General features: G+C 47.9%; 1 protein-coding gene across 1 annotated transcript; it reads left to right on the forward strand.

The window, feature by feature from the left end:
* Window positions 1-991: 991 nt before the first annotated feature.
* On the forward strand, window positions 992-21,528 carry LOC131289334 (E3 ubiquitin-protein ligase MYLIP). The gene is made up of 4 exons (XM_058318568.1): window positions 992-1,274; window positions 19,008-20,023; window positions 20,121-20,687; window positions 20,773-21,528. The coding sequence occupies exons 1-4, from the start codon at window positions 1,188-1,190 to the stop codon at window positions 20,960-20,962; spliced, it is 1,860 nt and encodes a 619-aa protein (XP_058174551.1). The 5' UTR covers window positions 992-1,187; the 3' UTR covers window positions 20,963-21,528.
* The last annotated feature ends 2,083 nt before the right edge of the window (window positions 21,529-23,611 follow it).

Below are 23,611 nucleotides of genomic sequence, written 5' to 3' on the forward strand. Positions count from 1 at the left end.
CGGGCACAATTATTTTTGTATGCAACACTGTCTTAAGAAGATGATCAATGTAGAGTAATAGTTTTAATCAGAATCCGGCTAAACTGTAAATCAGGTCCTGGTTTGAATCATTGTCACTCCGAGGGCTAAATGGGTTGGGTTGAGTAGAACACCTAGGATAAATGACATTCTACCGTATTTCTTTGTTAAAATAGGTTCGAAGAATTTTTGTAGAGCCTAAGTAGCAAATCGCGCAAAAAACTCAATCTATGTCCAATCCATTCTACGCAGCGTTCGATTTGAGTAAACTGAAATCAACCACGTTGTCTCTAGAACGACTCGTTCCGTGACAAACTCCACTCGCATCAAATTCGAATAATTTCGGATCAGGTCAGAACCGAATCAAATCAAGTCCCAAAGAAATCAAATCTGAATTGAGTCAAATCTTTGGAATCCGTCGGTGGGATTCGAATCTTTGGAATCCTTCTAGGGATCAAATCTTCGGGTCTTCCGAATCCCGATTCTGCCAACACTACTCGCAATGTTCGTGCGATCCATTTCATTCGTAAACAAGACGGTGCCCAGCATGGACGTCTCAGTCGCGATCAGATCTCGCGTTGTAAAGATGCAGCTCGGTGCAGTACAAGTGACGGTGAAACGATAAACACACAGTTCGCGTTATAAAACGGTGTACGGGAAGAAAAGAGCGCTCCAAATGCAAAAGACACTCCGGTGAAGGTACGCCACTTTGCGCGTTACTAAAGTAACTTGTCAGTATTTTGGGAATTTTCCCCCAGCGAAGGCATCCGTTTTCGTAGTGGAAAGGAGGTGAAAAAAAGGCATTTGCTTAGTCGATCGACGAAGGAAAAATCCATACGCTGGTAATTTTACCTCAATACAGTGGCGAGAGAGTGCGCGGTATAATCGGAGGTCCTGTAGATATCCTTGAAGCGCTAGAACGAGGCATTTCGGCATCTCGTGACGCACAGAAACGAAGGAAAAAGAATTCGAGAACAGAAACCAAACAATTTTACCAAAAATATTAGCGTTTTCACTTGAGTGAAGAAACATTTTTATACACAATAATCGAACGGTGGTAAATTGGTGGCAACAAAGGAAGAACAAGCACACATTCCTCACACACACCCAAAGGGAATGCATCAAAGTGTACTGTGAAAAGTAAAAGTGTATCCTAGAAACGCCTCAAAATGTGGTGCCTAGTGAATCTTCCCAACGGGACGACATCCGGCGTGCAGTGCGATCCGAAACGGATTAGCCAGGAGTGTCTGGAAAAGGTATGTCCATCCACGTCCAATCACTAGGAAAGGTGTCTTCTTCGGTGTAGAAAAGTCGGTAAAATAAAAGTGGAAATGGGTAAAAAATATTGCTACCCATAAACATGGTAACAACAAAGAGTTCGAACATCTGCGGGCAGCTGATTGGCGCCTGCTTGTCTGGCCTGGTAGTGGTTTTCGCAGGAAGTGGAAAAGAGCAAGTTGAACCTGCAAACAACAAACCACGAAGGGTGGCCCTCCGTCGTGGAAGGGTGGGTTGGCACACACACACACACATACACACAGAACCTCTTGATGCAGTTTAATGCACATGCTCGCACAGAAATCGAGATGCCAGAGGGAAACCCCACAGCGAACCATGATGGTCCCTTCATGGCTTCTCTTCACCAAACCCCAACACCATACCTTGGGTTGCAAAGAGGGGGAGAGCGAAAAAAAATGTGTGCAAACACCACTTGCACTTTGATCGTTCGATTTTCCGTTCACCTAAATGTGCATTCGGTAGTACCGCAGTTGGTTCGCAATTGATGGCGCCGAATCGGTACAGCTTTGCCTATTGTTAAACGTTCTATCTTGTTGTTGCTTTTTAATGTTTTAGCGAAGCACCGCAACGGAACCACAACCACCGGGAGGTCACTATAATTAGTCACACGGTTTGTTGTTGTGGCGGTCGGTTTTTCTTTTCTAGGAAAGCCAAACGCAGCGAAGGAATTTGGGGTAACGCATCTCCCAACCAACCGCACACTCGTAAGGACACGAGGGTCCGCGGGTACAAAGGTTGGGCAGACCATCGAAAACCCTCGTGAGATTAGAATGATGCAACTTGAGCGTATGTGGGCGTTGGATGCATTTCTTGCCTAGATGCCTTCGCGGTAAATCCCACCACAGGCCTTCCGTCCCCACCAACGGCGGGATGCATCTTTGTGTAAGATGTGAAGCGAATGCAATTAAATAGATATTTGCGTTTGCACTCCGCTCATCTGCCCAATGGATTGTTATATAATTCCGTATTACAAGTAAACTACAACTTACACGAAGCTATATCGACTCAAGGGCACCATCATCTTCCACCACCGAGCGACAGACAGCAGCGTTTCGCAATTAAATTTATATTGCCTCATTATCGCCGGACTGTCTAATCTCTACCAATAAAACATCCCACCAGGCAGCCATCATAATCTCCCCATCAACCGAGCAGGGAACCGAGAGAGCTACTGATTTCAAAAACAGTGTCACGCTCCTAAATGCGGACACGACGCCGTCTTGATGCACTCGGGTGCTAATCCGCTCGCTGCACCGGCAGCATTCCATCCAGATGTCCATCTACGGGCATCGTGTGGTGAATAAATATGTAATTAAATCGAAGGCATCAAGCCCCCGTGAAGCGTCAGCTGGAAGACGAGCAAGAACCTTGGTTGGGGGCTTAGGCAACAAAGGGTAATCCTGCGTGTCAGTTGACAGAAGGTTGTAAATATTTTCTTGTAAACAGGAAGGACATTTGGGGATTACCTTCAAGACGTTGAAACCTTCCGGAAAACCCTTATGCAGTTTTGTATCGACCCCAAGCTGACCAAAACGCTGTGGGGCGATAAGCGAAATGTCACCAAAGCCGACGTATAACCTTCTTGAGTTGCAGAAAAACAACTCTGTACCCCCCACTGGCTCAATGCCGCTCGTTATCATCACCGGCCCGAGAGACCAGCCTCCAAGGGGATGGAAAACTCGCCAGGCAACAAGCCAACCACTTTCTTACCCTTCCGTGCCTTCCATTCCTGGTGCTGATTAACCACCAGGCTGATTAGGGGCTGCAATAAAATACGAACTAACAAAAAAAAGGGAGTGGACTTAACCACACGATGGCCTCGTGAACTCCTTGTAACCACACCGGCCGGTTGGCGTCCTTATCATTGGGCTCGAGACCAACGACCCTGGCCTGGCAGTGGCCTGGCATTCTCTAGCTCTAATCGCGCTCACTCTCTCTCCCTCTCTCGACCACACTGGTGGGTGGTGCAGGCCAAAGGTCCACCTACACTGACCGAGCTTTTACAAGGATCGCACCTTCAATAAACTTACTAGTGAATGACTTTCATGATGATTGGTTTATCCTTATCGGGATTTGTGTGGGTTGTAAATTTAAAAGCGGGTCATGGGTTGATCACCGTTACCGTTCGCTTCCTTGTTTGACCGTTTAATGTTTGCCGCCCGATTACTATTAGCCTACCCGAGAGGACTGTTAATGCTGTTTGCTTGCAATGCAGACAACAATAGGGAACAGCACCCGCAAACCTCAGGGAGTTGAATGCTCGGCTGAAAAACCTCCCTCCCCACATATCAACGCAACCACAAAAAGGTTATCAGAGTGCAGTGAACAATAAAATTGCTGCCGTCAGACGTACCTTGTTGATACCCCTGAACAAGGGATGCTTATCGGCCCCAATCCGACAGCAGCAGTAAGCGACCCGCATTCCCACAAACAGTCAACACTTTATTTTTGCCTGCAAACTTCAAACGCATGCTGGAGGGATCACTTCCACCTTTGTGGAAACCCTCCCGTGCTGTTTGCATCTTGGCAAATACGAGAATCGTGAATGGACTACGGCCATAGGTTCGAGATAACCTTAATCAGTCAGCCGGTCGCAAAACGTTTCCTCGAACCGATCGGCCGGTAACGGGGTGTGAAAACTCACTCGTGCACAATCGCGCAGTTGCTTTATCAGTTCGTGGAGTCCAATCAAACGGCAATTCGTTGGATGCTGCTAACATTTGTTTCACGTCGGGAAACAGTTGGGGCGCGATGACAGCTTTAAAGTGACTCCCGGGTGGTAGAGGAAATTAGGGATTTTTTGCATGCGACTCTTATGCAAAACTCTATATCAGGGATGTCAAACATGCGGCCCGCGGGCCACATGCGGCCCGCAAGAGCATTGGGTGCGGCCCGCGACCCCTTTGAAACAATACATCGAAAGTCTGGATCCTTGAGTATTGACTTTCCTTTCAACAGGAAAATAATTAATGTAAATCGCTTCACGAACTGCGAATTGCAAGAGAACTGAACGAATGTCAATTTAAACAATTTCAATAAGAAAGTGATATGCAACTTTGATCCACATCACGCCGACATATAGCGGATGACAACAGCAAAGGTTTTACGCAGATTTTTCTAGAAGGGGATAAATAGTGTTTATAGAAGACAAACGTGATGAACTACAAGACCATTCCAAACAAAATAACAGCTCCGGAGAAATAAGTTAGCTATTGTAATTATATACCTTTACTTTTCTAAAATCTTTACCAAAATACACAATATATATTTTATAAGATTACTTCTTAAAATATGAAAAAATGTGAAAATGTGAAACATGATTGGCTGTTAAGATAAAACCACATAGATAAGAACCTATTTTCATCAATCCAATCAATTATATGGTTTGGCCCGCGAACCTATTTTGGGAGGAAATGCGGCCCGCGAACCTATTTTGGGAAGAAATTCGGCCCGCGAAGTGAAACGAGTTTGACATCACTGCTCTATATGGACATCGGGGTAGGCTTTGCTTTGTGTCGCACCGATAGACACGTTCGAATCAATTTCATTAGAGCCTTTTATTCGCACGAACATGCTAAATATGATGTGCCATTTGATATTTGCCCGATGGTGTTCCATATTCAGGACCTTCCCTTTTTTAGCGAGCCCGATTCCTTCGGTCAGTCCCCCCTTTTCCGCCGTGTTCGCCGAGGAAGTTGTTATTGTTTGCGTGTCCTGGTGGGAACATTTGCCGGTCCAATTAGACCGTCCGGACCGGGACACGCAAATCGCACCGTGCAAATCACCAAAGGCCAACCATCATCATTGGTTGAGTCAATTTTCGGTCCCGACACAGGACGCCCGAGTCTATCCCTTTATTTGTCTATCAAAATAAATAAATAAACCCCGCATTATCTGTGCCTTCCTTCCACCGCCGGCCCGCCGTGGCGTAATTGGCGAGCAAAATATCATCGTCCCCAATTTGGGTGTCGTAAATATTATTATGCTCCCCCGGCCGGCGTGGTGTCCTACCCGCGGTCTGCTGCGCCATCTTTTCCATTTCGCAATCTGTCTCTCGACCCCTCCCGGTAGATGTAAATGTGGTTGTGGCGGCCATGTAAATTGGCTCAAGTGTTTCGCTCCCGGTTTGTGCGTTACGCACTGTTTTTCGAGTTGAGCGTGGCTGAGAAGAACATTCCCCCCGTGGCGATGGCGGGACGCGACCGGGGGGATTTCCGAATGAAAACAATATGCTAAACCAATCTTCATCTTCATCTGGGCGAAGAAGATAAAGGGAGCGGTGGCCCGAAATACCGATTGTTCGACCTTCGCCGGCAGCGGACGACCCAGAGAGAGACGTGAAGGAAGTTCGCACACTTTATCTTTTTTGATGGCGGTATGATTAAGCTTCTTTTTATTTCAGATTCCTCGGGCTTTTTCTCTCGGTGCGTATTGGCCATATATTTCACCACCATCCCAGAATGTCTCACATCGGCGGCCCTCCCCAGTTTTTTTTTCGCTTCTCGCCACAGTCAACAACAAACTTAACAACTTCGAGTGGTTGATAAGCCACCACCCCCGGGACCGGGGAAGGATGAAGGGGGTGGTGGATCGGGGGGACGATACTTGCGTTATCGTGCGAAGGTGATTGTGTCGCGTACTGCGCATTAAAACCCGAAACATTTGGTTTGAAGACACCACTGAGAGGGGGTGAAGTGGCAACCAAACTCTCTCTCTCTATAAAAACCCGGCAGCACATAAGGTTGTTTTCGAGAACCTCCTGTGGTCACCTTCACCATCCCCTCATCACGCGACCCCGCGGCCGGGTGTTAATCGGATGAAATTTTTTTCGCGAACGTTAAAACGTGCCCTATTACACCCACCCCGAAAGTGACACCAGAGTGATGATGATGATGATGCCAGGTCAGGCATCAGCGGAGTTTCGGGTTTGTTGGGTTGTTGTCGGGACAGAATATGTATTGCGATTGCACAATGGTGGACAGAACAAATTCGAGGCAAAGGCGGGGTGTGACCACACCTCCGTTCTTTGTTGTTTGTAATTGGACGCCACTTGGACGGCCCCGCCGAAATCGGACGAATAATTAATCCCCAACGACCAGTTGACTAAGTTTCTTTTTGCGTGCCTCATTAGTTAAGGTCCGAAAGTCGTCGTACCCTTTGGGTAACGGAGGTGTATTCAGCACGCCGTCTAAGTCCTATACAAACCGACTCCTCGACTTAACCGGCCGTACGGTGGTGCGTGCGTTGCGTGCGAGTCCTTGGAGTTGATGAATGGCTCCATCGTTGCACTCTTTGCCACCTCCCGAACCTAAAACCCCGGCTTCTCTCAGCAACTCCGGCCGGCTACTTGTTGTGCTGCCCGACGTTCGAACCGTTCGCTTGACCAGGAAATATGGCGTCCGTAAACGTGCCCACCGGGTAGGAATTGATTAGCAAACGTTAGCCTATGCCATGTTCCACACGTTCCGTCACGCCAATGGGGAGGAAGGGAGTGTGGGTTTTTGATGTTCTCGCCGCAAAACAACCGCGATTCATTTTACTGCCTAATGAGTAGCGCAAATAAACGAGAATACATTAAACGTGCGGGTCCAGCTTTAGGGGTGAACTCACAAAGAACTAAACGCGCACGGTGTGGGATTAGAAGTGGATGTTGTCCCTAGTTGTTTTGAAATCGGGTACCACATACACAAAGTCGACGGTAGGAATGGGAGAATCTGAGAAGAAAAAGTCGCAAACGGACGCATAATTAAGTTCTTCTCTGGCACTTCCTTGATGCCTAGGTATAGGAGTTTTATTTCCTTATCTTAATCCCAGTACCTCGATTTCCAAACAGACCCATTAGCATCCATTTCGCAAGTCAGAAGTAATAAAGAACACAGTAAAAATGTTTTGCTTTACACCCAGGATGTTTTAGGTTATGTCATAATCTTGGCTAGGAATTATTTCTGGTTTTAAACAAGATTGGAGTTCTCTTCAGTGTTTCTTTCTGAGGTTTCTACAATGAATTCACAAGCATTGCGGATCCAATGCGTTACCTATTGCGTGAAGGGCCTGCGTACAACCACTCGTCCCAACCAGGAAACCGCAGCCATTACCACCAGCTAGAGTGCTCCGGCTCGATATCGGTCATGAATAATCCACAACGACTACCGGTGTCCGCTGGTGTTTCCGCTAACGGTACAATCCTTAGTCGCCCTTGTTATAGTGTACCAGCCCCGACGGGTGTTGTGTGTAATTGGTTCAGTCGGCGGCCGCAAATGGTCCGTGATTATTGTCATTTTTTAAGACCTCCTTTGCCATCCATGCCCGGTGTGTGGTACCATCCCTGCAAACCCACAATTGAATGCCGTCGACGGTGGTTTTCAAAAGGGCGACGGTTGTGATTCAATTGCGCCAGCATCGAACGTACACCCCGACGACGATGGGAGTGGCGATGAGGGGAGGCTCGATGTTAGGGCTCGATTCCGAACGATTTAAGCCACTGTATAGCCACCTCGTAATCATCGGGTCGTTCGGTCGGTCGTTGTCGTCGCTTTGCTTGTTGCTGAGCTGTTTATCGCGTATCTAGGGTAGGTTGTTAATAATGTTCGTTTGCTCCTCGCGGTGGGGGCCATTCGGGTTGAGTGACCGCAAAACTGTGCATCAACAAAGAATCACAACGGTCGGGGTGGGGTTAGGGGGAGGCGAGCGGTGGGCGTTGGTTGGCAGTTGGCCGGCATAGACACAAGGGTGGTTTTTCCAAACGCAATCGTGTAACGCCAGCATCAGTCGCGTCGACGTCATAAGTCCCGCTCGGATCTCGGATAAGAGTACAGCGCATCGTCGGGGGCAGGATTGTGTAAGACCTGTGTCGTTCTGAAGATGTAGATTAATCTTGAAAAATGATGAGATCACCCGAGCTCGATCGCATAATAAAACAGGCGAACAACTTTGTATCGATTCTAGTCGACTCTCCTGGGTACTCGTCGGACTCTCAGGTGGCCCTAGTTCTCATTCAATGTTTGCCAACCGAATCGGAAAACAACATACCTCCTCAAGCAGCATCGAAAAGCGATCGTCGAGGCCAGAATCGGTTTTCCAACTGTTTTTCCGAATGCCTGCAACCCAAACGGTTCACCAAGATGCAATCGTTTAGGAGAGAGCAGCGTTCGTTCGGTTCGCATTCACGTTGGTTGGTTACATTTGTGTAAAAGTGTCGTAAAAATAAAAGTTTATTTTTATCCCTCCCCTTTTTTTCTAATGGCGGTGATAGGCGCGACCGACATGGCGGAGGAGGGACCATTTGAAGCGCACGCTAATATATATATACACACATATGTCCGGCGTCTTTCTTCGTAGACTTTGGTACCGGGTCGCAGTTTGGATGAAACCGATATAGAGAGTAGCGCAGCTAAATGAGAGACACGGACTCAGAATACTTAGCCTTAGACCACCCTCGGTGGCATAATACCAGTCATATCCATTCCCCTCAGGTAGTCAAGAAATACTATAATATGGATTTACACACTCTCCCTCTCTCTCTTGATGATGATGATCTTCATTTCGTTCCTATTCCTGGTGGAATGAGCTGTTGAAATGCTGAGCAATATCCTTTGGTTTCCTTGACCGCTTCTTCGTGGCCTACGGACGCCGATGGTTTCCGATTCTTGTTTTCCGTGTGTGTTTTTCGCTTTACAATCCCTCTGCTCTTCATGTGTAGCCATGCAATGAAGGTCATCGAAAGTGGTTTTCGAAAGGATTGTAATACTGGTGGATTTGTTCTACTTTTCAACTCGATCATCATCAGAGAGCCCCTAAATGGCTTGTGTAGTGTAGATCGGTGTTTAATTTGGACATGAAATATGATCACCCAAGTGATGGCATTTGAGAATAACAAGAGGCATTTAAGCGTCCCCACGCGCTTGGCACTGTCCTCCGGTAAACTACATTTTTGACTTCCGACGCCGGTAAACGCCGCCGGGCGTGTATGGGAACGGGGGGGCCATGACCAACCAGTTGTTCGGCGTTACGCGGCGGCACGCGGATCCACCAGCAAAGCGTGCTGTGCGCGGGAGCGAGAGCTAGACAGAGTGCTGCTGCTGCGCGCGCGTTTCGCTTCGATACAACTGCAAACAGCAACCAGCGAGAAAATGGCTTGGACTTTGGACCCGAGATCACTCGCGAAACATGTGCTCCAATATGGCTGCTGCCGGTGCAGGGGCAGCAAAACACACACACACACACCAGAAGCGAGTGCAAACAACGACTCGACGACGGACTGTTTGGGGTGTGGATATTACGGCAGCGAAACCCCACCGGGGAGGGGGACCGGGGGAACGTTGGTGGGGCGGCGTGGCAAAGGAAATATTACTCCGATACTCGCGTGTGTCAGCTGGCAGCTGGCAGCGTCTTCGGAAAGGCCGTACGCTAGCTGGGCAAACACCAACACCTAGACAAAGTGTACTAAAAAACTGCATCATTGCACCGAGGGGCGAGAGGATCGGATCGTACCCGGGTGGGGTGGGGGGAAGATCGGCCGGGTTTTGGTCGACCGAGAAACGCGCTAAATTGGCGCGGAATCACCGATGACTGCAGCGATTACAATCTCACTATCTCGGGTGCACTCCAGGGGAAGTCCGCGTAAGCATTTTTAATGGTATCATAAAGTGATCTTGAAGAGTACAAGATCTCTCCCAAGCTGGAACTGATTTCCTGATGTCAGCGAATACACAAAAAGCCACATTAAAGCTTCACAGGTTCGCACTTCCGGTTGGTAATGTATACCTAATTTATGGGAGGTTAATGTTGCTTGAAGCTGTAAGATGGTTATTCATTTTGCGTCAACAAAATGTTGGCTACAATCATGGGTAATTTTATTAATTCATTTAAATTAAATTTTTAACTGACCCACTTTGAAGCAAAACTGCCTTCGTTGTGGTGTTTTTTTTAGGTTTTCAAATTGCCCACAAAGTTTGTGAAAATAAATTGCCAGCAAATGTACAAATATTGCTTCAACAACATTTAGTTGTCACCACCCGGTGTGAGTGTGCATTTTTTCCCTGGCACACAAATTGTGTTTCGGTTTCATTTTCTGCCAAATTGGGTAAGATTTTTTATGGCTTCCGCCCCGCGAAAACCCCCCATCCTCAGCTACTTCTACGAGTACTTCAGGCTGAATCGGCTACAAACCACCATTTTTGGCGGGTTTGCTTTTCCTTCAATTTCCGGCCGGCGAAAATGTGTTTCCAGGTGGTCCTTCCTTAGGGTTTCCCGTGCATCGATTTACGTGGGGGTGGCTTCGGTGGCTCATTCAGTAGTGTGCGTTATAAGGTGACCTGCTGAGAGTAAAAACAAAGAGTAGTTGTCCTTAGCCAATGTGAGCAAAATAACGAAAATAATGAACACAGTTACGAACAAAAGCACCCGTACCACCGACATAACGCGGCGCAAAAATCCTTCAATCAAATCACCGGAACCGGTTTAAGATCGCCCCCCTCCCTGCAGACCGCATTTTCCCCCACTCCGGGAGGGGGGATCTCGGAACGCCAGCAGCGTTGCCGGCAAGCCAGCGTAACCTTTGGTAAAGGTCACCGCTTTCGCTGACAGGCAAAAAGGGTACTGCAAAAAACAAAAACCACCCATACCTAATCGTCGGAATTTCGATCGTGAGAATGATGCTGACGATGATGAGGATGATGAGGATGATGGTGATTGATGCAATTTTCGTGAGTAAAGAGAGGGGTGAGAGAGGGGGAAGGCAATGGTTGGAATAACGAACATGCATAGCAGCACGAGCCTGGCAACTGCAAGTGCGTTACGTGACTATCGACACGATCGCACGAAATGGTTGGATATGCCGGCAATTGAGTTCTCACTATGAGGCGCACCGCCAGTTCGCAGGTTAAATGTTTCCTCATCTTGACTCGTTGCGTATACAAAGTAAAAAGATTTATCATTCATTTAGTTCTTTTCTAACGTACGCTACATTGTTTCTATTTAATCACTGATTATGATTAGATTTGACGCCCTTTAAGCTCCTTCCTGAACTGTGAATGTTTGTCCAGTTATGGGCTTTTGGCTCGTCATTGTGTCCACACGTTCAACGGTCGATTACGTTTATCATTTGGCACGTTTGTCAATTACATGAAGGAGAATGGGATTGAAACGTTAATTAATTGAATTTTTCCTCGGTGTAAAACACGCTTGTGGAAAATAATTATGATATCAAATCTAGATAAAGCTTAAATCCTTTCGCACTCAAGCTCATCGAACTTATCTCTTTCGGTCGAAAAAAAAAGCCTTCCGGTGAAATCCCAGCTCCCCGGGCATGATATATCCAATTTGGCCACAATCGATCCGGGTGCATGAAAAGGAGCAATTTGTGTTTTGCTGGCTCGTTTCAAACCTCGGCACGAGACCGGCCCTAATCTCTCGGCCCAGTGCCTTATGCCTGGTTCACCTTCACCCGAATTTCGTACCGGGTTACACCGGGACATTGGAAGGTAAGGAGTGCGTCCCAGGGATTGATAAGATATACCCGATTAGTGGAGCTCTGTTGTCTAATGTTTTAGGGCTGATGAACCATGACTCGGGCAGAATTTAGCCCCCCGGGCGAGGGAACGCCTCGGGATTTCCCCACATCTGCATAATCCCGGGGGTGTTTGTCACCGTGGAATTTAACCGAAAAGCGACGACTAATGGTAAATAGTACCAACACACACACACACACGCAAGAAGAAAAGAGGTTATACTAAATCCTCCCCCCGGATTAAGGCGAGGTACCGGGAAAGGCGGAACCATCTAGATCCGGCGGAAACAAGTGGTGAATTTAGGATTGCGTTGTGTTGTAGGTCTGTGTGTCAGCACCGGAATCAGTTGCTTTTGGTTTTCTTGGTGTAAAGAAACCATCGTAGATTTCGCGTGGATATGACTTGGCGAATAGTAGGGAGAGAGAAAAAAGAGCAAGTCTTACTTACAACGGTACACGCGCTACTGGCGTACGCTTACCTCACCACCCAACTTGGCACGGGGTGGACTAGACTTTGGACCCCGGGGTTTTTCCTCCACCCGTTCCGTTTCTTAGCTTTCTTCAGCGGGGGTTCCTCGAAATACGATAATTTACCTCAAAAACTCAAAAGGCAGCATGCGGTTGGCACATGCCGCTGGTAGTGTGAAGGCGGAAACATAACACGAGGACTGTGTGTTAAATGGCACAGGGCAGTTCGATGGATTACCGTGCCAGGTGTTTACGAACGGTACAAATTATTTGCCCAGTGCACGTGTGCGATCGTGAATGCCGCTTGTTGAAAGGTCAGCTGTGTCAGTAATAAATGAAACGATACACTTCAAAGTCCATCTAAAAAGTTGTCAATCAATTACGGATAGATTAGCCCTTGTCGCAAAAGCGAGGATTATTCATAGCACACAAACATTATGCCTATTTAACTTACAAACTCCACCATTGGTCCTTCGGATGATTTGCATTCCCGGCAACGGCGTAACGTCGCGTTCTGTCGCAAAGGATCTGGATACTTTATTCGACGCATTCCCCGAAACGGTTATACTGTTTACTTTCGGCTCGCAGTAGCACCTCTAGGATCCTCAACCCAACCCCCGGATTGAGGCAGGCAGGATCGTTCACCCGCGCCCGGTTCAAGGTATTCGGTGGCCGGCACGCTGGAAGATGGCCCTTTGCGGCTATTGATTATTCAAAGCTCTCGGGCACGTTCAACCGTTGGTTCTGGGGAAGAACTTTGGGCGAGGAGGCACCGGGAATGTTTGTCTACCCCCCATCGCGGAGAAAGAATAATTAAGTTGAAGCAATTTGAATTTCCAATGGTTTGAATTTCAAATGCTAAACACGTTAGAAAATGTGCCCACGTTGGGTTCGTTTAGGGAAACCTAACAAACAAACAAACAAACAAGTTCGCAACTTGTGTGTCGAGTGTCTTTGCATTTATTCTTGCCCTAATTTAATGCCAAGCCCCCTCCAATCCCAGCTACGCGCTCGGGTGACTAATGCAGGCCGCCATAGCTGCGGAGGACTCGTCGTCTGGTTGTGTAGAAAGCGAGTCGGGGTTTACGTTTATCAGCCAACGGATAACCGACTTCTTGGGAAAAAGAACTCGCACTTAGCCTTCCTAAAATCTCACGTTTGCATGACGACACCATGGATAAACCTTCTCGAACAATCGCCAGGGGGGTGTCGGTCGGTTCGGTCGATTAGATCATCATTGTCTTGTTAATGTTAATGAGATTTTAAGTAGCACCTTTCTCCATACACTTTGTAGTCCCGCACCGTCGCCAAAAAGTGGTCGGAACAATTGACAGCTTCGTGGAGACATTTTTTTCTTCTTTCCCGCTTCTCACGTCATTGTCGTCCACTCGAGTCCATCATCCATTGGCCAGGGGATGAGAAGTTGGCACACAGGAAAAATATATTCAACCACATTTTGGTGCACGAGAAGCTTCGAATTTGTCCTGGTCAGCCTCGAATATCGTAATGGAATTGTCAATTGTGCAAACATAACCTTCAATTGACATGAGGGTGGCATTTTCCCGAAAGTTTCAATCATCCAATCCCAAATATCATCACTTTGGGCCAATGGACTTTGGCTCGTTAATGTGCATATGCTCGAAAAGATCCACCCACAGTTGTCCCCTCCAACGTACCTGCATCAAGCGGTCATCAAACGATCCGTCTGTCATCGCCCGTGATCGATAGTGATCACGTCTAATTGGTATCAGAGAGCGAGCGCGCGCGCTGGACACGTGCTTTACCATATGATCGGATTCGGATGGAGGGCACGAGATATATACACTGTGTGAGAGTGTTCATCGGTGCAGCTGACTGGACGCTACATTCCACGTCGGTGGCCAACAAAGAGATGATGTCATCGCCAGCGACCTCTCCTCGCTGCGGACGCGGCGCGCCCGGTCAACCGTCGATCGACGGCGTCGTACTTTGACCGGCGATGATGGCCGCGGCCACCATGTTCCACCATCCGTCACTCGCACTACTCATCGACGCATTTCGGTCGCCTAGCAACAGCCGTCGCACTGCAGCCAGCGGATCATTTCCGTTGATGTGTGCGTACTCTGAAGCCCGGGCTCGGTTTCTCGCGCGGGTTTTGAATACGAGAAAACGTGACCGCATCGAAATCCACTGCACGGGCCTCGCCTTTGATCCACTGCCTCGCGTCGGAGCCTTTTGGAGTATGCGTGAAATGATGGAGCTGTCCACTCGGATCGCTCATAAGCCGCGACGATCGCGATCGCGTCCGCGAGCCAAAAGCCGGCAGCGAGTAGTAAACTCTTCCCTTCCTTCAGTCCATTGCTTTGTATGTTTTACAACCCGTACATTTTATTTACCCCACCCCACAACGCGAGAGTTGTTTGCCCTTCCTCCCGTTTATTGTTTTTTTATTCCTACTTCGGCCGTTTGTTGAGGTGTTGTTGTTGAAGCATTCGAAACGGCTCGCGGCGGCAAAAACACACGCCAAATTGGTGTGGGTCGTGTTCGGTGGTTGGATTCTGCCTGCCATATGCCGGTTAGGAGGTTGTTGTCTAGTGTGAAAACGGGGATGGTAAGGCCCGCGGGGGAACCACGCTGGTGAAGTGGGGCGGGGAGAGGGGGCTGGCTTGGTCCAAAGTCCAACGCCGTTCGCTTCACCCAACCGTTCAAAGTCCAATTTTCGTAGTTTTGGAACTAACTTCAACGCCGCATATGTTGGCCGCCTAGGTGTGTGTGTGTGTAGAAACGTGATGATGATGATGAGGCGCCACCATCGAGATGCGCTCATGGTGAAGTGAACAGGTGTCGGATATTTATACACACACACACGTGCTTACCTCAACAAAATTCGCGACTCGCGGAAAGAAGTTGTCATATGGTTATCTTTTAGTGGGGCATTAGATAAGATTAGAACCTTCCGTGGTAATAGCTCACGGTTTCTTAATTAAAATTTTAAAAATTCAGAATTTAATGAAATTTGTAACTGTAAATGTTTCTTCAACATAATGCTAGCTTTAGAATTGTTGGCAAGAGTTTTGTCCACCTCCACCCTTGATCATAATGATATGGAAATGAAGGCATTCCCAAGCATAACAAGCCTTCGTGTTGGAAGAGACTCAAACTCCCAAGCTCGGATTGTAACCGAATAAAAGTTCGAAGGACACTCTCTTGTATTCTCGTTAAGTTCCAATGCCACCAAATGCTAGCAGCATTCACCGTTAAATGAAACGCTATTCCATTGATTTTCTATAAAAACAAGCTAACGCTAAAGTACTACTAAGTTGGTTATCGTTGGACGTACTCTATTTTTTCCTTCTAATTTTATTAGCTTGTTTTCAGACAGCAATGTGACGCCCCATAAAGACGATGAAAGCGCTCGTTGGTCACTAAATGCAAGCACTTCGGTGCCTTCGATATGGCACTTATGGTCGATGTATCACCAGCCGCCTATCACCTGCGCTTATCAATCGATAAGCCCCACTGTCTCGGTCAATTAAGGGTCGTCAGAAAATATACTACGCACCTTGCACGCGTTTGCGTTGGTACGTTTCATCGAACAAACCGAATTTTCATTTCCTTACGAACCTCCTCGATAAGAAAGTCCGCGAAGCCCTCCAAACGATCGCGAGTTAAACCAACGACACGGCCAGCACGGACCAAACCGCCGCCATGTGAAAACAAACAAAGGTCCAAAGTCCACCCGGCATAATGTGGCCGTTGTAGGTAGGTTGGTTGGTTGGTTGGTTTGGTTTGGTTCACCCATTCGTAACCGGCTGAGTGTTGATTTCAAGTGGACACGGTGGGGTGTGTTTTTTTTCTTTTCTTATATACTAACCAACTTTCATATTTCTCCTCCCAGCGGGGTCAGCACGTGGTGTTGGTGGAAAGGAAGTGTTAATTTAAAATTTAAACGTTTCCGAAAAGGATGAAATTTAATTTTACACAGAACCGAAAAAAAAACCAGCCCGGAAAGAATGTTGATAAAATTTAATGACTTTGAAGTGCCACTTTTCCGATCAAAGGACAAGGTGACACTACCCGATAATTAGGTGTCCATCAGGTGATGAGTCACTCTCGGCACGGAACGGATGGTGTGTACACAAACGGGGGGGGAAAAAAGGTGGTAGTTCTCATGATGGCATAGTCGACTTTTCCCCGACGAGCAAAAACAACCTACTCCTTCCGACACCGATGGTTTCCTCGTGTAGCCTAATGAAGGGAACTGTGTGGCTTGTGTACTATCAATCTCTCTCTCCCTCTCTGTACACACCATCCTGTTAGAGGACTTCAATGGCGCTTTGTAAAATGTGGGTCACCTCACCGCGCACTCGCTGTGCTGGCCACTTGGTGTGTATTCGCTGTTGCCGGGAGCTCCAGAAGATCCAGCTTTTCTTCGAAGACCTTCCAGCAGCGACCGGTCGTAGAACATGTTTTTTTTGTTTTGTTGTTGTGACCACGGTGTTGCAGAAAGGAAGAAAAACGAACGCAGACGAACGGAGCCTGGCTTCTGTCACGAAACTCATTACCAACCGGCAAAGTCTTGAAACCAAGAGGAACAAGGGGGAAAAAAAATAACAAGCCTCCCATCCGAAGCGCCCACCTTGTCGCGTCGTGTCCGGCCCTGGTGTCGACACCTTTCCACCTACGTTGGTTCCCGTTGGCTTCCTCTTGCGTTCCCCGTTCTCGACAAGACTGGTTCCAAAATAAACTTCCACTGAGAAACGGGTTTTACTGTGTGTGTGTTTTTTATCTTCTTACATTTAAATCACTGCTTGCGCTGTTTTGCTTTCCACTTTGAGCCTTCGAACCGAGCCTGTGTTCGAAATGCTCCTCGAGACGTCTCAACGCAGCCCCTTGTGTGTCGGACAATTCGGAACCAGTCGCCGCGGGCTCATTACGGATGCGTAGCGATTTCGTAAACATCGGCGGATGCGCGGATATCTCGATGCTGATGATGGTGGTGGACTTTCTTGGCTTACAATCCCACACAAATCGGAAAAAGGCAACTCCCACTGGGCACGATCCCCCTTTGGGCAGAGTTGTTGTAAGCTCAATATTCTCGAAAACAGTATGATTTAGTATCATCCCGAACGGATTATGTAAAGACGTTCGGTTCTGGAACACGCCTCCATTTGAAGGAGACTGCATTCTATCTTGTTTTGTTCAGATTCAGAAAATCCTTCGCCTTTCCGTTCCTCGGCTGGGAGTGCGTAAAATAACCGGTTCTGAATGAAAATGGCGCTATTGACTTCACTGTTATGACCATCGAATGAATGGAAAACACGTGCCAAAGAGGTACAGAAGGTTTGGAAGTATCTTAGATTCTGAGGATTGTTGCGTTCCTTGTTCAAAAATTGCATTTGAGGTTAAAATTAATCGTGTTTTCTTCATTCAACATCGTTAGCAATCATTAGAAGTTTGCCATTGTGTCCCTTGCACGAGATTTACGCAATCCAAACAAGTGATATAACACATCTAATATTTGCCGGACTCCAGACAGACTTTCATGCATGCATCGAATGCACTGCACTTTTCTTTGTTTAACACTTAAACCTCCCCCGGGTCGTCGTGAACGCGCGGGACTCCGGGGCGGGTTCGAGAACTTATTCCCGCCTCGTTAATGAATTGAACGAGGCAACAGAGGCGCGCTTTTTGTAAAGTTTGAGAAGATGGCGGATCAAATATTTACCCACCACAAACACACCTTACTTGGGGATAGCAGAACAACACAGTTTACAGGCACGATAAGACTGGTCGGAACCAGGTCGAACCCCTTACCAATCATAGGTCCAGTAGGGGTAGTTGACAAACGGTACGGCTTTTGGGGGGGAAGGGAACCGCTGATAAGCAGAACAATCGCCCGGGAAAGAGCAATTTCCCAGCCGGGATACTGATAAAGAAAACACCTCGGGGACACTGTGACTAGGGGACACAATTTTTTTTTTGACTCGTCTCGGATAGGCGAGATAGGTGAGGTTGGGTTCGAAAGATCGATCGGCACGTGAAACTGGTGGTAAATATGTTCGCTCAAAAACGCGATAGACGGTGGGGGGAGGCCTCGTGGCGGGAGGACAATCAACAACACAAAAATAACCTTCTCAAAAAAACAAAAACGAAAAAAATGGCCACTCCCAGAGGAACTGAATGTTCTCCATTTCATTGCAATGCGAACGGACGGGGAGTTGTTTTTCTAGCACTGCGCCAAACACTTGTGCATACGCGGGACAACCTCCCATCGTGGACACACTGCAATACACAAAGCTCCATCTGTCTGCCATCTTTGGTTGCCACATGGTTGGTGGGGGGGGAGGAACGGAAGAAGGGGGTGAATGCACGATAAAGATGGGCTTCACAAAGAAATCGATTGCTTGAAAGTGCCTTCCTCTTTCGTGGACAAAGGAGAACGTTGTTTTGTCGTAAAGTTCCGCTTGGTTATTTTTCCGGTCCTGCGAATTGACTTATTGGTTTTTAAAGTGCTCGAAGGATGTTTGTTGCTGGGAAAGGATATGTTTTGCTAATATCCCTGGAAGCTTGTGAAGCTACTGTATCGAAGAGCATTCCAAGAAGGAGTGGGAGTCATCAACATGCGTTGAGGTTATGTTTTCTCCTTCCCTGAAATATTCCAATATTTATTCATTTTATTTAATACATGTTTCATGAATGTTAATATAATATGTATTCTTACGTCTCCTTTCAGGTGTGCGCTGATTTGGGAATCATCTGTGAGACGGATTACTTCGGTCTCATCCCAGTGCGCGACGGGGACAGCGTGGCGGACGTGGACGAATGCAACGCCAAGCAGTGGATCAATCTGCGCAATCCACTCCACCTCTACACCAACGATCGGACACATCCGATCGTGTTCTCGCTGCGGGTAAAGTTTTGGGTGCCGGCGCATTTAATCCTGCAGAGCAGCGTCCGCAGCCTGTTCTACATGCAGGCCCGCCAGGAGCTGTTCGACGGGCACCTGCGGCCCTCGAGCTGGACCAATGCGGCGTACCTGGCCGCACTGCTCCTGCAGGCCGACGGTTTCCGGTACGATCCGACAAAGGTTCCGGCGGCGACGGTCCAAACGCTGGCCGCTAGCAGTGAGGAAACGGCGGCCACTGCAAGCCAATCGTCGTCCGTGGTGGAATCGAGTGCTAGCGCGGCGAGTACGCCGGAACGAAGACCCCAACCGCAGCAGCTAAGGCGCCCTTCGAAGCGGAAGTGTTCCGAGATCGAGTGCAAACGGGGCAGCGTCAGTTCGCAGAGTAGCGGCGGCGGTGGCTCTTCGCCGCCGACCGGATGGCATTTGGATGATATGGGTCCGGGTGCGACGAGTGGTGGTCCAACGACGGCCACCACAACCGGCGGTGGGGCCACTATCGCATCCGCCGGCTCCGTGGTCGAGTTGAGCAGCAAAGCACCAAAGAACATTTACCATCGGTACGGAGCACTCCGGCCAGCATTTGATGAGGAGGCGGAGGAGGGAAAGCCTCCAGTACGGCCGGAAAACTTCCACCAGTTGATTGCGATCGAGCACGAGAAGTTGTCGCGAATCAAGATGAGTGCCTCGTCGGCACAGTACTGGCTGCTGGAGGAAGTGTGCAGTCTCGTTGGGTATGGGGAGGAAATCTTCGAGGGCGTTACGATTGCCGAGCCGTCGGTGGTATGCAAGATCGGTGTCAGCCCGCACGGACTGACGATTGTGAAGGACGATGAAAAGTATAGGTAGGTGTCGTGAAATCCACGACGATGATGATGATGATGACCCTTTATGGACGTATTTAACTAACATGCTCATTTTCTTTTCTTTTCTCCCGTGTAGCGTCCCATTTACCGCGGTTAAAGCGGCCAAGTCCATCAAGCGTTCCTTCCGGCTGACGTACATGGACGAGCGACACGAGGAGACGCACGTGGAGCTCAAGTTACCGAATCATCGCACGGCCGCCTCCCTGTACCGGGCCATCACGGAGAAGCACGTTTTCTACTCGTGCGAAACGGTCCGGCCCGTCGTGACGACGCAGTTCATCCGTGACCTCAAGGGCACGATCGTGTCGATGTTCAACGAGGACACCGAGCTGGGCAAGCGGTACGTGTTCGACATTCAGCGCACCTGCCGCGAGGTGTACGATGCCGCCCGCCGGACGCTGCATGCCCGCGGCATCGAGATCAGCAACGGGGCCGAGGAGCACGGGGCCGAAAGTCCCGCGGTTGCGCTCGGTCGGCTCGAGGCAACGCTGAGTTTGCAAAAAGACGACGCCGGCAAGCTTGAGCGAATGTTCGACGAGCGGATACGGGAGGCGATCACCTGTCCGATCTGTGCCGACGGTGAGATCGACACGACGTTTCTGCCCTGTGGGCATATGACCGCCTGCCGGTCATGCGCGGTACAGTAAGTATCATACCCCGGGAGCTTATTTGCAAACGAACCTCCTTCACACAGGTCACTCACTTTTTCCTTTCTTCCCCGCTCTCAGGTGTGACCGTTGTCCACTGTGCCGTTCGAACATTGAAAGTATCAGCAAGATCTTTCTTCCTCCATTGCTGCAGTCACGCAAGGGCGGTTCAACGAACGCCACGATCTCTAGCCGACGGCGATCGGATCCGTCGTCCACCACATCGACGTCGATTGCTGCTCCGAAGTCCGTTGCGACTTTGGTGCAGTAGAAAGCGGAAGCGGGCAATCTTGCGGGCTTTCATCCTTCGTGCGTTGCATGAAGGATTCACCGAAGCCAATGCAAAATGCGTATTCCACAACGTGGCAAATAGACCTGCGAAACCCGGCTCACAACGACGGATTGTTAGGATATAAGGCAAATTGGTGATATTATTTGTTAAATGTGCTGCTGCTGTCTGAATCTATCTTAGAAGGAGAAAATGTAGGAGGAATGGAAAAGACAACAGGAAAACAGAACAGACGAAAAGGTAACACACAAAAAAAGGCAAAACTAACCAAGTTAGAGTGTTAGGCATCATAGCGTTTAGTTGTGCTTGGATAATATAGATTGTGAGGAAATGAAATGATAGAAGTACGAAAATGTACTACAAAACAAAAACCTATCCCCCCCTCCCTGGTAGGGTGTCAGATATTTAGTCAATGAATCAATGCAAACGTTAAAATTACCACTAGTTGTGCAACGTGTGAACATAATGATGATAACGGTAGGTTCACACTTGGTGTTAGTATGTAAGCTGTTAAGTTTATCGCCCATTGATAGTTTTAACATCAGTGATCCCGTTTTTTTTTTGTCTCTTCATTTTATCACCGACGCAGTCCTTTAATGCATCAATTTCTAAATCTTTCATTTCAAACCACGCGCTCATGCGTCATTTTAACACAAGGAGAGTGGAACGGTTGGGCGAACAACCCGGCATGGCCAGTGTTTGATGGTAGTATTGATGTTAAGTATTCTCTCTTGCTAAATTCGTTCGTACCGTGTAAGACATTTTACCACTTAAACCAGTCGAGAGAAGTCAGCTGTAGTGTCGTCGGTCCGACGCTGACGCCATCATCATATCTAAGCATACAAACTTCCTGTCGATTTAGCTCCAGGCGCGCGTTGATTACCAAGTGTAAGATATTAATAGTTGTTTATGGCCGGTTCTTCTAAGAAGCGAAAGGCACTATATGGCGGCATTCAGCAGCTTATATCAATATTGTAATAATAAAAAAACAAATCAGTGAAAACTTAATGTTATCCAACCAGAGCGATGCAACCTATAACGCTTAATATACGTTAAGAGTTTTATTTCATGTTGATGACAACTACACGATTCGACATAAAGTTATTTGTCTTTATTCTTCTTTTATCGTGTAAATAGAACGAGAACATTTTTTACTGCGTCTTATTGGACTTCGCCAATTTGCCATTCGTAGTCCGTGTGCTAACGCAGTTAAACGTGCTTTTCAAATTTATTTCGAAACGTCACAGTCCGTGTTCGAATTTATTTTCGCCGAATACAGTGTTACCAATTGCAAAGCAAAATACTGAAAAAGTATATTTTAAAGAGCAAATGACGTGTTTTTTAAATGTTTTCTATGTTTACATATTAGTCTTTGTTGTATAAAAAGGGATCATAATGATAAATTAAAAATATCCGCTAAAAGGGTAGCGACAGGGCTGGTATCAGTCCTTGTTCGCACAATATCTATCGGACGTCAGATTCGCAAGTATTTTTGTTATTTTTAAAGCTCTAAGAAATTTGAATGATTTTTATTATTTATTTTGTATAAAAGCCTCAATTTCGGGCTTGATTTTAATTTTATTGAACGATAAAATCAAACGACCGACTTCATCTGTCAAATCCCATCCATTTTCGCCTGTCAAAACCTGACGCGGTAGAGCCCTGACAGCAGCCTTAAGGCTCTGCCGTACGAAAGCATTCTTTCTCGGCCATGCTGACGTTTAGCGTATTCGTACACGATTTCGTTGACTAGATCGATGGATAAGCCCGAAATATTGATCAGGAATGTTGATTTTCAATTACCAACAACACGTTTGATTTTCAATTACCATCGTATGGATAGAATCCTCCATTTCTTCATATGGTTGACAACCATGTTTGAATAAGTGGGAAAGATTGCTGTCATGTGGCAAAGCCTTTAGGCTACCTTAAGGTACGCTTCTATATACGGAGTGGATGTGTTGGTGAAGCCCATGCCAAAGTGTTCGTGGCCCAGTTGATTCAGTTGAAGGAATCGCTGTTCGGACGTCGTTTCGCTGTCATGATCGTCGTCGCGGTTTCCGTTTTTTCACGTATTATTTTCCGTCCCAACATTTAATGGACTGTTCCGTCGACTGCAAGGGTCGCTAGCCATTCGCGGGCGGAATTTGAAGGTGAGAAAAGCGCCGAAAAGCGCCGCAAAAACGCTGCCCGATACCGCGCTGGGCCAACGCAGTGTGAAACGCAACGCAGCGCAACGTAACAAATGCGAAATTCACGATTCCGCCTGGTCCGCAGTGCTGCTGGCGTGCTTTCACAGTGGTTTCTTTGAGGTGGCGCAGTGCTGAGGTGGAAAAAGGGGGAAAGGTGTTTCGCAAGAGTGCTTGAAAGGTATGGAAAACGGGCGATCCAAGCAAGCTCAGGAGCAACGGTGATGAAACCTTCCGATGGTGGCATAGGAACCTTCGGTGTACCCGTGGTTCAGCAAAAGTCCGGCGGTGTGTCGAATGTGCGAAGAGACCGTTTTCTTTGTGTGCGTGCAATGCGGAAGGCAGATCCGGAGGAGACCGTCAGCAGTGCGTAGCGGAATCCGGGCGGTAAATCCAAGATCCGTGCAGGCACCCGGAAGCTTTCGTCCACTTCCTTCGAGTC

The sequence above is a fragment of the Anopheles ziemanni genome, chromosome 3 (genome assembly GCF_943734765.1).
Source record: "Anopheles ziemanni chromosome 3, idAnoZiCoDA_A2_x.2, whole genome shotgun sequence".
NCBI classification, from domain to species: Eukaryota; Metazoa; Arthropoda; class Insecta; order Diptera; family Culicidae; genus Anopheles; species Anopheles ziemanni.